The sequence below is a fragment of the Lathyrus oleraceus genome, chromosome 7 (genome assembly GCF_024323335.1).
Source record: "Lathyrus oleraceus cultivar Zhongwan6 chromosome 7, CAAS_Psat_ZW6_1.0, whole genome shotgun sequence".
Classification (NCBI taxonomy): domain Eukaryota; kingdom Viridiplantae; phylum Streptophyta; class Magnoliopsida; order Fabales; family Fabaceae; genus Lathyrus; species Lathyrus oleraceus.
This window is the reverse complement of record NC_066585.1, coordinates 145607564-145624596: the sequence shown is the minus strand read 5'-3', so window position 1 is coordinate 145624596 and position 17033 is coordinate 145607564. Positions and strand designations below refer to the sequence as shown.

The window sequence follows — 17033 nt, the reverse complement described above, 5'->3', positions numbered from 1 at the left end:
ATGAGTGTATATTTTAACATAAAAGTGAAGGATAATGTAATATGAGTATCTCTCGTAAGAAAGGAGTGTAATTTACTCTAATATTTTTTAAATAACAAAAAATTAATTAATTAATTTGATATCCATTCAAAATATAATCCAAATCACATAACTATTTAAAAAGATATTTTTTTTAAAAATAAAATAGTTTTAAATTTAAATGATTTTTAATATTTAATATCTTTACAAAATTATAAAAAAACATCAAATAATTAAAATAATATTGTAATACAAACGGGTGATGATGATGCATTGATAGTGTAAGTTTTTTTACATTGTCAATGTATACTAATTAATCCCATTTTCTTTAGAATTTTTTTATAAAATATTCTTTATAAATTTCTTTTTGGTAAAAATAGGTAATACTGATTTACTTTTTAAAAAAAAAACTGAAAAAAACTGACCCTAGATATAATCACATGGTTGAGGTTAAGTGGTTAATTAATTTAATTTAGGACAAATCGTTTGAAATAATTCATATTTACAAAAGAAAAACTCTATATATACACACCACTTCTCTTAGAAGTTACAAAAAAACTGTGTGTGAGAGAGAATTCAGAGGCATATTGAAAGCCATGGTTTTGTGCTTAAACCAACGCATGTTATCTCCAATTATCTCCTCCATTACTGTTTTATGTTTATTGTCGATTCATTCTTCCATTGCTGAAAAGCTTCCAAGGTTCGAACATCGTCTAAAACGACAACAACAATCTCTGAACTTTTTGGTCGTTGGAGATTGGGGAAGAAAAGGAAACTACAATCAATCTTTTGTCGCTCATCAGGTCATTTATTTATTCCCTCAATTCCTCTTTTTAATAGTATTATTTATTTTTCACTCTATTTATTGTCATTAGAAAATTACAAATCTTAAGCATAATTATATAGTTTTCATGACTAATTATAAATTAAAAATAAGTGCAGTTGGATTAGATGGTTGGACGTTCATAGATTACGTCTAAATTCTCTAATCTAAATTTTATGGAGTCTTCATGATTTTGAAAAAAAATAATAAAAAAGACTTGAATATTACTTAATTTAAATTAAACAAATCCTATATTGTATCGATTTTTAAAATAAATTACCATTATATATTTTTGGCAAGCAATCACCAAATTCAATATATTAATGTAATACTCTTAATAATTTATTTCTATAAGAGGCGTTCAATATTACTTAATTATTATATTAAATGGAGGAGAAATTTATATATATATACATATATATATATATATATATATATATATATATATATATATATATATATATATATATATATATATATATATATATATATATATATATATATATATATATATATATATATATATATATATATATATATATATATAAAAACTTAAAATTTTGCTTGCTAACTAGATGTTATTTTCTTCCTTACTTTGTGTACAAGTTATTTTCTTTCTTTTTATATAATGTTTTTCTTTTGTACAAGTTATTTTCTTTCTTTTTATATAATGTTTTTCTTTTGTACAAGTTATTTTCTTTGCTTTTTATATGAGACAAATATTCTTCTCCTTTCTTTGCTTTCACTGGTAGCATATTTCAAGTATATTCGTGGAATCATCATAGGCTATATTGATATTTAATCAAAAGTTATAGTCATCTGTCACTATTACATATGTGTCTATCTTTCTCTTTCATTAGTTATAATAATAATAATTTCAAAACGATGTATAAATAAATTTATTTTGATTTTAAGACATTTTTTAAATTAACTATATAAATTATAAACTAAATTAATAATTAAATCTCCCCTTTAATTCTAGTCTTTTAATTAACACGTATATATATTGAGTCAAAAGAAACACTAATATAATCATATTTTAGAATAGGGATTAATTTGTCTCTAATTTATGTTAATATTTCAACCATTTTAGCAATGAAGTGAACTAGTTACATTTAAATTTTTAAAGTAAACTTAAAATTTAATTTAATTTGTTTATATTTAAATAATTATTTGATACAATCAGGATTACGTATTATATTGTGAGCACTATAAATTTTTACCCTGATTAACATGTAAAAAAATTGAAGTGATTTGATTTCTGATAAAATATATTCTTCTTTCAATCGAGTATGATAGTTTTTTTTAACAATAATTGTCAATGAAGTCAATAAAAACAGATGTATTTTTCAAAGCAGGTAATCATTTTTGTTATCAAAACCATATGGACAAGTAGCTTACCGACCAAACCACTCCACTTTGATTTTTCTGTAGGATACTCAAACACACAACATGTACTCTTTGTTGGAATGATTCAAGAGTTTTTCCATGTTTTAATAAATAAATAAATAAGCACATTTCAAATGCTTTTTTTCAAAGCGACCACACCTATAATCAAGAAATTAATTGCTTTTAACTCCACCTTTCCCTATCCTTTGTTAAACTCATGTGTTAGGTCATTTATATATAATAAACACGAAACTGTCTTCATCAACATTGCGTGTCCATTATTTGACGTTGATATATGATAATGTTTTCGACAATAGTATATTAAATATTAAAAATGCATCATTATCTCTAGAGTATAAATTATATAACTTTCGACTTGCTTATGTTTGTTTTTTTTGTTTTTTTTGGTTGATTTTCAGATGGGAATTGTGGGAGAGAATTTAAATATAGATTTTGTGATCTCAACTGGTGACAATTTTTACGATGATGGTTTAGAAGGAGTTGATGATCCAGCATTCTATGACTCATTTGTTAACATCTACACTGCCCCAAGCTTGCAAAAGATTTGGTACACTGGTAATTAAATTTCATAAAGTTTCAAAACTTTAGTAGCATGTGTTATGATTTTATAAATAAAAAATAAAAAATTAATTTTTATAAGTAAATTATTTATATTTTTTTGTGTGGCTTGATCCAAACATTGGTAAGTTTAAATTTATTTATATTTGATTGTGGCAGTTTTGGGAAACCATGACTACAGGGGTGATGTTGAAGCGCAATTGAGCCCAATTCTAAGACAAAAAGATGGCAGATGGGTCTGCTTGAGATCTTTTATTCTTGATGCAGGTATTATTCCTTTTTATGTTTTAATTCTTCTTTTTAAAATATATTCTCTCATTTCTTTTCTCTCTTTCTCACACACTAGAGTGACACTTTCTACTTATGATAACTAAGACATATATGAGCAAAAATATTAGAGTCTTTTTCTATATAAACGTTGAGATATTAGATATAATCTAAGTTGAGCTGTGTGGTCCAAGTCCAAAGTTAATTAGGATTTAGGATTTGTTATTTAGTTTGTTATTTTATTTAGTAGTCAAATCACTTAGGTGTATATAAATAGACATTTTGTAATTCAGTATTATAATTCAATTAAATAATATAATCCTTATTTCCTTATTATCTCTTTCTCTTCTCACTAAAAGTGTCTCACGCACTAACAAATTGGTATCTAGAGCTTCAGTTAGATTCTTGATCGTGTTTTTAAGAATCATACATCAGAGATCGTGTTTCCGGGATCGTGGATTATTGTTGATCAATTACTACAAAGATGAATGGTAACATAAATTTACCAAACTCTCTTCCAACTCTTGACGATAAGAATTGACTTCGATGGAGAAAACATATGCAATTTCTATTTGCCTTGATTGAAACCCTATAAGTGGTTACTAGTGGTGTTCCTACGGTTGGTGAAGATGCAACCGACGCACAGAGAATTGCTTACAAGGATGCCAAGAAGAAGGATTGTAAGGTGGTGTTTTACATCCAATCAGCGGTTGATGCGACTAATTTCGACATAATCGCTCATGATGAATCATTGAAAGAGGCATGAGATATTCCTGTCAAGTACTATGAAGGAGGCGAGAAAGTCAAGGTTGTCAAGTTGCAAACTTTGCGACAACAATATGAATTATTGTCGATGGGAGAAGACGAAATGATTGCAGACTATGTGTCGAAGGTGCAGAAACTTGTCCATCTCATGAAGGGTTGTGGTGAACTGTAACTGATAAGATGATAGTTGAGAAGGTAATGTGTACGTTGACCTCTCACTTTGATCACATTATCGTAGCTATTCAAGAATCCAACAATCTTGAAACCCTAAAACTAGAAGATTTGGTTGGTTCGTTGGAGGCGCGTGAGATTGGGATTGTCGAAACGAAAGAAGTTCAAGACTCGATACAAGCACTACACGCTCAACCATGGAAGAAGAATGGTGGTTCCGACATGTTTAAAGGAAAAATAGCCAAGACTCAAGGCAAGAAGTCAAATCCTCACAAGAATAAGATCGATGATAGAGCTTTTGAATCCTCGAAAAGAGGAAAAAGAAATTCCTATCAGAGAGACAAAGAAGAGAAAAAAAAAGTGTGCAGTGCTATAAATGTGAAAAGTGGGGTCACTTGGCCAAGTATTGTTGGTACAAGAAAGACAAGGGATCGACAAAACGCAAGGACGAAGGAGCGAACCTTGCACATCAATATTCAGATGTTTATGATGATATGGTGGTTATGGCTGCAGTTGCAGATGACCATTGTCGAATCCAAGATCTGGTTACTCGACTTAGGCTGCTCGAAAAGTATGGTTAGTAGATTTCGACGAGTCGAAGAAGAGAAAGGTCAAACTTGCTGATAATATCTAGTTACAAACTGAAGGTACTGGGAACATAGTTATTCAAAGGAATAATGGAGCAAAAACCTTGATCAAAGATGTACTATATGTCCTTGGAGTGAAGTGCAATCTGTTAAGTGTTAGACAACTGGTCGAAAAGGGGTTCTCGGTGGTTATGAAAGATGGAGCCTTAGAACTTTTCGACATCCATAATAACTTGGTCTTGAAATCTCCTCTGTCGAAGAATAGAACATTTAAGACCATGATTAGTTCGACTGAGGTACAATATCTGAAAATAGTTGTCGACCACAAAAATAGTTGGTTGTGGCATCTGAGGTTTGGCGATCTGAATGTTAGGTCACTCAATCAACTGATCACTCAAGATATGGTAACTAGTATACCAAGTCTTGAGATGTCCGACAAACTCTGTGAAGGTTGTCTAGTCGAAAAGCAGTCCATAAAGTCTTTAGTTTCGACTATGCCAATAAGATCCTCATGCATACTCGAAGTTGTACATTCAGACGTATGTGGTCCTTTTGAGGAGAATACCATTGGTGGAAACAAGTATTTTGTTTCGTTTGTCGATGAGTTTAGTCGAAAGTTGTGGATCTATGTGATCAAGAAAAAGGACGAAGTATTCGAAATCTTTAAGAGATTCAAGATGTTTGTCGAAAATCAGAGTGAAAAGAAGATCAAGGTATTGCGAACAGATGGAGGTGGCGAATACACATCTAAGATATTTGAAGTATTATGTGCAAAACATGATGTTGATCATAAGGTAACTGCTCCTTATACTCCTCAACATAATGGAATAGAAGAAAAAAGAAATATGACCATATTGGACATGGTGAGATGCATGCTGAAGCAAAGGAATTTGCCTAGTAAAATATGTTTCTCACCTCTAAAACAAAGTCTCGTACAAGGAGTGTCACAAAGATATCTCTGAATTTATTTTACAGCATTTTGACGCTCTTTATTTAAATTTGACAAAAATCTACTAAAAAAATGAGAAGACACAAATCTTTAAAATATATATATATATATATATATATATATATATATATATATATATTTAAGGGCGAACACTATATCTTTCTACTTAGATAATATTTTGACTATCCAAATGATTAAATTGTAGTAATGTATCTCACAAACCTTGTAAAAATTAATCTAATCTAACGGTTAAAGAATTCAGAATCACTATTTATCTAGAACTAGTTTAAGAAAATTGAAAATAGATTGTTCGCTTCTTTTTCACTTGTGGTTGATTCTCTTCTTTCTTTTTTTCTCTTTCTCACACCCTAAAATGACACTCTTTGCTTAGGATAAGTGAGTCATAAATGTGTTAATATATTTAAGTCTTCGTGTATATATAGAGAAGCTCGATACCATAAAATGACACTTTCTATTTAGAATAAATGAGATATTTAATGTATCAAAAGCTTTCATTGATTAAACTAAAATCTGTATCATCTTGTGTTTTTTTTCAGAGATTGTAGAATTTTTCTTTGTGGACACAAATCCATTTGTAGAAAAGTACTTTACAGACCCAGAAGAGCTTGAAAAGCACACCTATGATTGGAGAGGTGTTCTACCTCGTGAAACTTACACTGCAGAGCTCTTGAAGGTTAGTTACAACTTGCAGATTCAAAGTTGGTACCATGATAAAGAAGAACTAATGTGCTATGGAGTTGAAAAAACCATTCAAATTCAAACATGTGACAGTGTTTTAAATAAAGAAAATTGTCATTTGTGACATTCTGGAGTTTTTGTAGGAAGTTGATTCAGCTTTGGTGCAATCCAAAGCAAAATGGAAGATAGTGGTGGGTCATCATACCATCAAAACTGCTGGACATCATGGTAATACTCAAGAACTTGAAGAGCTTCTTCTTCCCATCTTAAAGGTAAATGATTCTTAAAATTCAATATCACTAATTTGTTACATTCAAACAGTCCGTCTTTGAGTGCGTACAAACCGGATTGTCACATATAACCTAAAATTTGACACTTTTAAGCCGTTCTTAAAAAGGGTTTCAAAATTTATTTATCAAGATTAATTATAATAAAATAGGATCTTTATTTGATTTGTCATACTTAAACTGTTGTTAACCTGCATCTATATATCCAGGATCTCCAAAAACTTAAAACATGTTTTAATTAAAAAAGTTATTAATATTATTGAAGTCAATGCATGAAAACTTGATAATATGTATCCAATTTCTGCAGTCAAACAATGTTGATGCATACATCAATGGACATGATCATTGCTTGGAGCACATAATTGACAAAGAAAGGTAAGCATGGTTTATTACTACTAGTAAATAGTGAACATCCTCAACATTAACATAGTTTGTGAAACTCAAGTATTTGCATAAACTTTGTAGTGGAATACAATTTTTGACAAGTGGAGGTGGATCAAAGGCATGGAGGGGAGATGTGAAGCCATGGGATGAAGAAGAATTGAAGCTGTATCATGATGGGCAAGGGTTCATGTCTGTTCAAATGACAGAAACCAATGTTGATATTGTATTCTATGATGTTTTTGGAAAGGTTTTGCATACATGGAAGATGTCTAAAGAGTTTAAATCAGCTGCATAGATACAATAAGCACAAAATAGGAGTATATGATAATGTTGTATGCATAAATAAATGATATCATTATAGATTATTCTTCTCCAGTGGATTGATTAATTGGTTGTCATGGAGAAAGGAATAAAAGATTGTGCTACTATGTATATCATGCACAACTTGTATAGGTCTTATTAGCACTGTTTGATTTTGGAAAACACATTGAATTTCAAAGATTTAGATCCTTTCTTTCTCGTCCTTTCTCTCATGATTATATCATATCATATTCTATTTTCACTCAATTCTTTTCTTATCATATATATTTGAGATTGAGGAGAAGGAAGAATAAAGAGTGCTTATTAGTTATTATTAAGTCTGGACAATAGTAGGTTATAGATAGGTTCGAACTCAAATTTAATAAACTGAACTAATTAATAGTTGAAAAAGTTAGACCCTGTTTCATCCAATATCTAGTTTGATTTTAATGTTTGACGGTTTGTCGGTTTAAATAGTTTGTATAGTTGGGTTGAATCGGTTTGAACTATTATTAACTTGTCCTAGAATTATTTAAATAACAATTTTTTTGCAATATTTTAAAATTTTATAAAAATTGAGTTAGTTCGTATAATTTCTAACCCAAATTGTCCTTTCATATTTATTAAAAATATAACAAATATTTTTTTCTTATTATATTACATGTTCATATTCACGACAGATTCAAAAACAATAAATATTCAAGCAGCAACAACTAACTAAGAGCACCAAGTACTCAATGAAAGGTTCCCATAATTCTTTTTACTATCATGCTTCTTTAAAAATTCTAAATATAAATTATTAAAATTGAAACAGATACTTTTATAAAAAATTTACTCAAATAACTCAGTTTTTAAAAAAAAATAAAAAAAATAATGCAGTTTTCATAAAAATTCTTAAACTATCTCACTTTGAAGAGGAGGTGCCAGATGAATTGGTGTCTGCTTTTAAACTTAGAGAGGAGACGTCAATTGGATTGGCTAGTCCACCTTATGTTGTCAATACAATTGACACCTTCGTGTGAAGTTTTAAAAGATGCGCCAATTGGTCTGACATCTGTGTGTGTTTCGTAATTTTTTTTTAAAAACATCGTACATGATAGATAAAGTCGAAATCGGACCAATTCATATTAATATTAATACTCATTTACACAAAAAAGACTAATGTCGATGACCAGAATCACCTAATCGACCTTCAGTCCCACATCCCCTAGCTACCTGAACTCATGGCTCTAACCCACGTTGACGATTCACCCCAGGTGTTTGAGTACCTGAGGGTCCAGGAACATCACCACCAACTGCAGAAGATTGCCTGAGATAGTCAGACAAATCAGCGTAGTCTTGTGTATGCATCGAAGGGGTACCGTCATAACTGAGTTCATGACCCATGCTAGAGTAGTTGGGTTGGGTTTGAGTTGTTGGAGGGCAACCAAGACGATTGAAGGGAGGCATTCGTGTGAATGATGCGTCGAGGAAAGGTTGAAATGATTGTTGTGGTGTTTGGTAGACATATGGTTGTTGAAGGTTTTGGTTTTGAGATGTTTATGCTTCTTGGCTATGGTAGGAGGAGGGACGGTTGGTGTTAAATGAAAGTTGAGTGTTTTGGCTAAGGTGGCTATGATAAGGTGATGTGTTGGGTGCATAGCGATGTTGGATGTCTTGATGATGATCTAGTTGTTGGTGGTGGTACGGGGTATGCTCTTGGTATTGTGGTTGGGTGTTTGGCATGTTAGGATTGTATGTTTGTGTGTTTGTGGATCAGAAATTTTGATGGATAGGGGATTGTGAGTAGCCGGTCTGACAATGTTATTGGGGGTTAGATGTTGAGTCTTCTAGTGTGTAAGTTGCCTGCCATGGATCTTATAGGTACATATCCTTGGCGATGAACTCAAATCCAATCGATCTGTACCAAGCCATATAATTACGACTTGGTTTTTCTTCAGTTGGCATCACAGCGTCAGTTAAGACATGGTCTTGGCGGTGCTTCCTTTTGAGACACTCAGATCTAGCGAAGCTTTGCCATGGATTAAAGTTCCATTGATCATTAACTCAGATCTAGACGATCACTATTGTGCATCTCCACAGTGGTGAATCTTCTAATCGGTGTGCATGTAATCCAAATGGTTGCGTCTTGTTCATTGATTTCATGGGCATGATCCAAATTTAGATATGGACATCAAATGAACTGAAATGTGAACATATATTAGATTATAATTTTGGTAGAAGAAATTAATAAATTATTACGAAATAATTAGGTTAATGGTCATACATCTGTTGGTCGAAGGTGATCCAAGAGATTGTGATACTGGGTAATATAGTGTCTAGGTCATCTGTTATAACTCATACCACATGCCGACCATCTGCACCATAAAAGTAAAAATATTATTTAGAGATAATAATCGGTAAAGTAAGTAAATATAGCCCATTTTTAAGAACTTATTTTTGTGCATACGGGAATGTGAATAGGTTGTTGTTGACGGGCGCTAGGGACAGTAGTCTGGACCAACCCCATGCTTGGAGCAAAATAGCACATCCAGAAAATATAGATGTGTCTTTGTGTGCATTTTTACACAAAAAGCTATAAAGATAAGCCAAACAAGTGAACCCCCAACTGTAACTTCATATTCTATCTACATGTCTTAGTAAAGGTAAATACATAACATGCATACTAGAACCACTACCTTCGGGAAATAAAAATAAACCAATTAAAAGCATAATGTAACACCTAGTTTTTATTATTCGAGTCTCTTCGGTAGAATTCTCATCTAACTATAAGTTGTTATAATATGTCTTAAGGCATGAAAGAAGTATACCTTGATCTCTCGAGTTATCATCTAACAAATCAGTATCCAAGAGGTTCATGCAAATTGAATTTGCATAGTTGGTTTTACCATTTACTGCCTTACCTTCGATAGAAAGTCCCAATAACATGTAGACGTCTTCTAACGTCACGGTACATTCACCGATTGGAAATCAGAATGTGTGTGTCTCGGGACACCATCTTTCACATAATGCAAGAATAAATTTATTATCCACCGACCAAGACATTATTTTGCTTATATGTCCAAAACCGACGAGTTCGACATACGATTGAATCATCGGGTCCATGTGTACAAATTCGTGGACCCGAGTTCGAAACCTAGAAACATCCTAAAAAAGAAACAACAAATTACGTTAATTTATAAAAGATAAACAACAAATTAAGTATCGTTATTAAAAATTATTCTAGAAAAATAATACAAGAATTAAACGCTTACATAAGTTGTTATGTTTGCAATTATGCCTCTATGCGATTCACCCATAGTGAAGAGAGACATCTTGTCGAAGTAAATATTTGAAACAATGGTTGTTGCAGATGAAAGAGTTATTGTTGTAGAGGAATAAGTGATTGTTGGTGAGGAAAAATGTGAGACTTGCATGACTATTTATAATGAGTGACATGCAAATACATGCAAAAGTTTGAATGCATGGATAGTAGTGTTTGCATGCTAGCGTCAAATGGTTTGGCTTACACATGCAAATGTAACATGCTATCGTCAATCAAACGGACGTCTCATAGACTTTCATGCATGCATGGTCTTCACCTAGCCTAGTGCATGCATGACTCTGCATGCTGAGTTACGAGGTCTGCAAGGAATACATGCTAGCGCCAATTGGATTGGCGCTCATGTACAAGGAATACATGCTAACACCAATTGGACTAGAGTTAGGGCTTGCATGTTTGACACATCACTTGTCTATTTAAGTGTCTTACTATCTACACCTAACAATCAACACAAATCCATCTGCACCAAAAAAATATTACTTTTCATCTGCATAAAAAATATTACAATGTCATCTGCACCAAAATATATTATCAATGCTCACTGCAACGGTGAGAGATACGAGTGTGATCTATACGGGTTTTGTTTTCGAAACACCGATACTATCCGACTTACGATCAAGAGAAATTCAGATTTCTTGCATTTGAAAAAACGAATTGAATCCTGCATAGGATCTGGTCTTGTGTCATAAATCACGTATCAAAATCCATTTTTTTCGAGAACAGTCAATGCAAATTTTTCCCGCTAAAGGTACGGGACGATGAAGATGTTGAATATATGTTTGTTAGTCACGAATACTCTGGTTGCAACTCTATTGAGTTATATATTACTCTTCAACCAAGTATACCATCTCAGCAATCTATGATAACTAATCAAGTTGAATCTGATGAATTTGATTCAGAAAACTCAGATAAAGCCGACCGAGACACATGTCGATCATATGTTGAACAACAACATAGAAGATTACGATCATCCAGCGCCATTACCTCCAAGTCATGTATATAATCTGCCTCAACATATGACAAACATGGATCTGCATGACGATGAAACATCCAACAGTGTTTTTTATAACTGGTATCCACGACTAGAGAGTGAGTTAAAAGTGGGAGACATGTTCCGCACTAAAGAAGAATGTGTGCGAGCTATCGAAAAATTTCACATGAATAACTTTGTTGATTTCACCGTGAAATGCACTGATTCGAGAAGGTATGTCATTGAATGTCGTAACATCCTTTGTAAGTTTCGGTTGGTTGTGTCTCATAAACAGAGAAGCGACTCTTAGGAGATAGCTTTTATGGACCCACCTCAGAGTTGCATTGCTACTAATGTTGAACAAGATCACCGTAAATTAAGTGTTGCATTGATATGTCAAGACATTTTGCTGCTTACTAACAAAGACCCATCAGTGAAGGTGAGTATAATAATATTTCATATCGTCACAAGATATAATTATACTTCATCTTATAATAAAGCGTGGATTGCGGGGACAAAGGTTGTTGAACATGTATTCGGCAACTGGGAGGATTCATACAAAGAATTGTCACGGTTATTATGGGCACTAAAAACATACGTACCAGGAACTGTTGCAATTATGGAGGCATTGCCAGCATTTACGCCAGACGAAACTTGTGTTGCTTGAAATAGAATCTTTCACCGCCTCTTTTGGGCGTTTGAACCGTGCATCAAAGGTTTTACATTCTACAAACCTATTATTCAAATTGATGGAACATGGTTTTACTTCAAATACAATGGTACTTTGCGTATGGCTGTTGCACAAGACGACAACAATAATGTCTTTCCCATTGTCTTTGCTCTTGTCGAAGGTGAAATCGCTGGTGGTTGGGGTTTCTTCCTTCGACATCTCAGAACACATGTCGCTCCATAAGTCAATCTCTACTTGATTTTAGATAGACATGATGTCATTGAGAGTGCTTATAATAACCATGATAACGGATGGCATGATCCTCCTTCTACCCATGTTTATTGCATTAGACATATCGCACAAAACTTCATGTGTGCAATCAAAGATAAGAACCTTCGCAAAAAAGTATTGAATGCAAGGTATGCTCTAACTCAGCCGTCATTTCAACATTACCGTGATGAAATTAGATTGTTTAATACAGATGCATGAAGATGGGTGGATAACATACTAGTAGAGCAGTGGACAAGGGCATTTGACAGAGGCTGTCGATGGGGCAACATGACAACAAACCTTGTGGAATGCATGAACGGTGTATTCAAAGGCATTAGAAATCTATCAATAACCGCTTTGTTCAGAACAACCTATTTTAGGTTGACTTCTACCTTCGCAACCAGAGGTGAAAGATGGAGTGCAATGTTAATGTCGGGTCAAATATTCATGAATGATGTATGAAAGTGATGAAAGAGGAAAGTATCAAAGCTAGCACACAAGCGGTTATAGTCTTTGACCGTCATAGGCAAAATTTCAGTGAACGGGAAACAATCGACCACAATGAGGGGAGGCCAAATTTATTCTATGTTGTCAAACTAAATAGAAGTTGGTGCGATTGTGGAAAATTTCAGGCCTTCCGTATTCCTTGCTCCCATGTCATTGCGGCATGCGCACATACTCGTTAGGACGCTTACAACCATCTATCTGATATTTACAAGACCATTGTCGTCATGAATGTGTATAACAAAAGCTTCTCAGTGCTATCAATGAAGGAATACTGGCTTCCATATGAAAGTGACATAGTTTGGCACAACGATGAGATGCGAAGAAAGAAAAAAAGACGGCCAAATAGCATGCGTATTAGAACAGAAATGGATACGACTGATAAAATGATAAGATTATGCAGTATATGTCGTCAACCATGACACAATAAGAACAAATGTCTCAATCTAAGAGTAACATCTGCATCATAATTTTGTATCTCCTTTCAATTTTCGTAACCTTGCATTTTTATATATCACTCTCTTTTTGTTACAACAAGGTTAACAACAAGCATCACTACAACATAAGCAAACTTAAAACAGAATATTTCTAACTCATTACAACAATCAAACTGATGTCATCTCATCCAAACATCATTTCCCTAACATCCTTATCAGTTTTTACACTCAATACTTCTATTTTTTTTCCTTCTAGTATTTTTCCATCTAACCAATGAACCAACTCACTCTCCAGTTGATCGAAACTACAGATGTCCCAGAAATATGGAAAAATGAATCACACAACACATCTATTTATAAAAAAAATCACATTACACTGAGGCGTCAGACCAATTGGCGTCTCCTCTTTCAAATTACACATGGGCGCCAATTGGATTGACAGCACCATGTACTGTAGTCAATCCAATTGCGCCCCCACTTAAAGTTTAAGGGTATGCATCAATTAGTCTAAAGTCTATGCCTTACGTATTTTATTTTATTTTTGAAACTGGGGTAATTTGGAAAAAAAGTTGAAAACCAAGTTATTTTAGAAAAAAATTGAAAAAAATGGGACATATGGATAAAAAATTCTACTTTTATTCTTTAGATAAGAACACATAAAGCAACAAAAGCAAACGTTAGTAAAAACTCTAAAACAAAAAGAAAAAAAATTGTACTCTACTGAGTAGAGTTGTTGCTATTCTTCTTTTAAAAAAAATACAAATTAATAAATAAAACACTAACCATCGTACCTAAGCAATTAACATCACCAGATTAAATATTCAATAACTTTGTTCATCACAGAAGAAAAAATACAAATGAGCAAGAAAAAATCCAAATGAATAAAATGAAAAACTCTTATCATATTATTCCAATATTAGCATAGCCAGACCATTAGATCATAAAATAATCCATTAAAAAAAACTTAAATCACACAAAAATAAAAATGAAACAAATCAACCGTTGGTCGTAGAATAAGGCTTTGAACGCGTTTTGGAATTCAAAGCGAAGAAAGATGTTTGATTAAAAGAGAAGGTATCGGCGCTAAGGTTTTGTTTGGTTTTCACTCAGTTTTCTCTCGTGCTGCTGCTCATTCTCTAATCTTTCAATGTGTTTTCAACGTGTTGTGTGGTTTAACTTGTCATTGATTAGGGTTTAAACTAGAATTGAATTGGGCCAAGACCACCGACCATAGTCCAAAAAATATATGAAAGCAATAGTCAATTTATACTGCATATATCTAAAAATCATTTTTTAACCCGCATAACCTGCAAACGACCCATGTTCACCCAATGGCACTTCTAACCCACATAACCTGCAACCGACCCATGTTCACCCAATGGACTTTTTCAGTATTTGGATTTATCGGTTTAGGTCTGAAGCTCTTAAAAATAAGGTTATGTCTAATGGAAATCATTGTAACTAATCCACAAAGTCAGTCTCTATACCATTTGAGTCTTTTCCAAGTCACTATCACCCATTCCTCTCTTGCCCATGGGCATCTCCCGGCCAAACACCATTTCCTACGTTGCCCATCGGCATCTCTCATCCATTCCTCTGTTGCCCATCCACATCTCCATCCATTCCGAACTTAATTATAAACCTCCAAGTGAATCAAACCACTTCAACAGTGTAGATAATTATGAGCAATTTTAGATAATCAATGTAGGGTTCTAACAAACAACTTATATATAAGAGCTATTCATGATGCAAGGGAATTGGAGACGGTGTCAATGTTAAAAGTGTAATATACAAACAATTATGATTAAACAATTATGATTAATGTGTGAAAATGATGAGATTGAGAGAGAAGAAGCAAATTGTTTTCCCATTTGATGAGGCACTTAAGGCATATTTTTTAGATTAGCTTATCTGAACTCATCTACCAACATAAGTAAAACTATTTTGCTAGATATATTAGCAGAACTAAACATATATAAAAACAATTCAACATTATTTTGTTAATTGCTACAGAAATAGCTTATCTGAGTTCATCCACTGGCTCTGAATTTGATAAGCACTAAGCTGCTTATCCAAACAAGCACTTATCCAAAGAAGGAAGAAAGGATACAATACTTACTAAAACTAATCCAAAATTATGAAACCAATTACAAAACGAATCTGCTTATCCAAAGAAGGAAGAAAGGATACAATACTTACTAAAACTAATCCAAAATTATGAAACCAATTACAAAACGAATGTGATGTGAGCTTTATGATGGAAAAAACCACCATTCATGAACCCTAATAAAACCCACCATAAACCAATAAACCAAATCAACTCACAGATTATTAATTCAAAGTCATAAAACTAGCATCATTCATACAATTCCATACAATTCAGAATGCAAAAAATATATATATTAAAATTCCATTACAATAACTTAAACCAGTTCAACCATAACAAAAACATTTTTCAAAAGTAAAACAAATCTAATAGTCTTGACATAACAAAAATTAGAAAAAAGCTTAAACTTAAAACCTCCTTCCAGGAGCACCAGCGCCGCCACCACCGCGACCAAAGGGGATCGGCTGAACTGCAACCGGATCAACCTGGACGACGCCGGGAATCTCAGACATACCGAGAGCGGCAAGCATTTCAAGAGTTTCCTTATCGACTTCGATCTGGTCAGTCCTAATGGCAGAGACTTCAGGAACAAAGTCCATACGACGTTCACGCTCCTCCTCCTGCAGCTTCAGGGAGATTCCGCGAACCGGTCCTTTCTGGATACGCTTCATAAGGTGAGTGGAGAATCCTGCAATCTTGTTTCGAAGCCTCTTGGTTGGAATCAGAGCAACCTCCTCTAGAATCTTCTTGTTGGTGTGGAAATCCAGAGTCATTCGAGAGTAGTACCTCTCGATGACTTGACGGGAGGATTTCTTCACGGTTTTGGTACGAACTCGCCCCATGGTTGCAACTTCGTCTCGGTGACTGCGAGCGGCTGCGGCGGCAGTAAAGAGCAGAGAAGCGCAGGCTGATTTAGGGTTTGTGGCTGCAAAGGATGTTGAGAAGAGTTACAGAGAGAAATAAAAGGATTTGTGGAATATAATGGGCTTTTATAATGGGCTTTTATAATGGGCATGGGCTTTAAGTAACGATTTCGGGAGAAATCTCCCAACAACCCGACTTATAAATGGCACCTCCCATATTTCTATAACATCCGTGTTATTCTTGTCAAAATTCTATCAAAAAGTTCAGACAAAATATCCGGTAAAATATTTTTAAAAATTTAGTAGTATATTTGAAATATCTGATTTGTCTGGTATTTCAAAAAATTCTATATGATATGTTACAAAAAAACTGCAGGTATTTTTCGGATTTTTTGATCAAATGTAAAAAATTTGGTAGTGCAATAAGTATCGATTTTTCCAAATCAATATTCAATTATCAAAGTTTTAGTGGGTCATACAAAACACCAATAGTGTTAATTAAGCGACTGAGATTTTACCGAAATTTTTGTGCGGATGTGATTGCATCGAACATAACGAAATGCGTCATGAAAACTGCCACTTTATCCATCGATTATTTAAAAATCGAGATGTAAAGTTATTTGCACATGTGTTCGAACTCCAACATCTGCATTTTTATTATTTTTAGAACTA

At 33.3% G+C, this 17033-nt stretch overlaps 2 protein-coding genes across 2 annotated transcripts; one reads left to right on the top strand and one right to left on the bottom strand.

Moving 5' to 3' along the window:
• The first annotated feature begins 547 nt into the window (after positions 1-547).
• LOC127102812 (purple acid phosphatase 7) lies at positions 548-7437 on the top strand. The gene is made up of 7 exons (XM_051040143.1): positions 548-821; positions 2650-2806; positions 2969-3076; positions 6106-6242; positions 6391-6519; positions 6842-6909; positions 7000-7437. Exons 1-7 carry the CDS (start codon positions 615-617, stop codon positions 7211-7213), a joined length of 1020 nt encoding a protein of 339 aa, XP_050896100.1. The 5' UTR covers positions 548-614; the 3' UTR covers positions 7214-7437.
• Positions 7438-15769: 8332 nt separating this feature from the next.
• LOC127107362 (40S ribosomal protein S17) lies at positions 15770-16486 on the bottom strand. Its single transcript, XM_051044648.1, has one exon. The coding sequence runs from the start codon at positions 16338-16340 to the stop codon at positions 15906-15908; it is 435 nt and encodes a 144-aa protein (XP_050900605.1). The 5' UTR covers positions 16341-16486; the 3' UTR covers positions 15770-15905.
• Between the last annotated feature and the right edge of the window lie 547 nt (positions 16487-17033).

What these genes read in the sequence shown, in the direction of transcription:
- LOC127107362 (XM_051044648.1), bottom strand. Translation starts at nt 16,340, where the DNA reads ATGGGGCGAGTTCGTACCAAAACCGTGAAGAAATCCTCCCGTCAAGTC.
- LOC127102812 (XM_051040143.1), top strand. Translation starts at nt 615, where the DNA reads ATGGTTTTGTGCTTAAACCAACGCATGTTATCTCCAATTATCTCCTCC. An exon ending in AATCTTTTGTCGCTCATCAG is followed by an intron (nt 822 to 2,649) that starts GTCATTTATTTA and finishes GTTGATTTTCAG; the next exon opens with ATGGGAATTGTGGGAGAGAA. An exon ending in CACATAATTGACAAAGAAAG is followed by an intron (nt 6,910 to 6,999) that starts GTAAGCATGGTT and finishes TAAACTTTGTAG; the next exon opens with TGGAATACAATTTTTGACAA.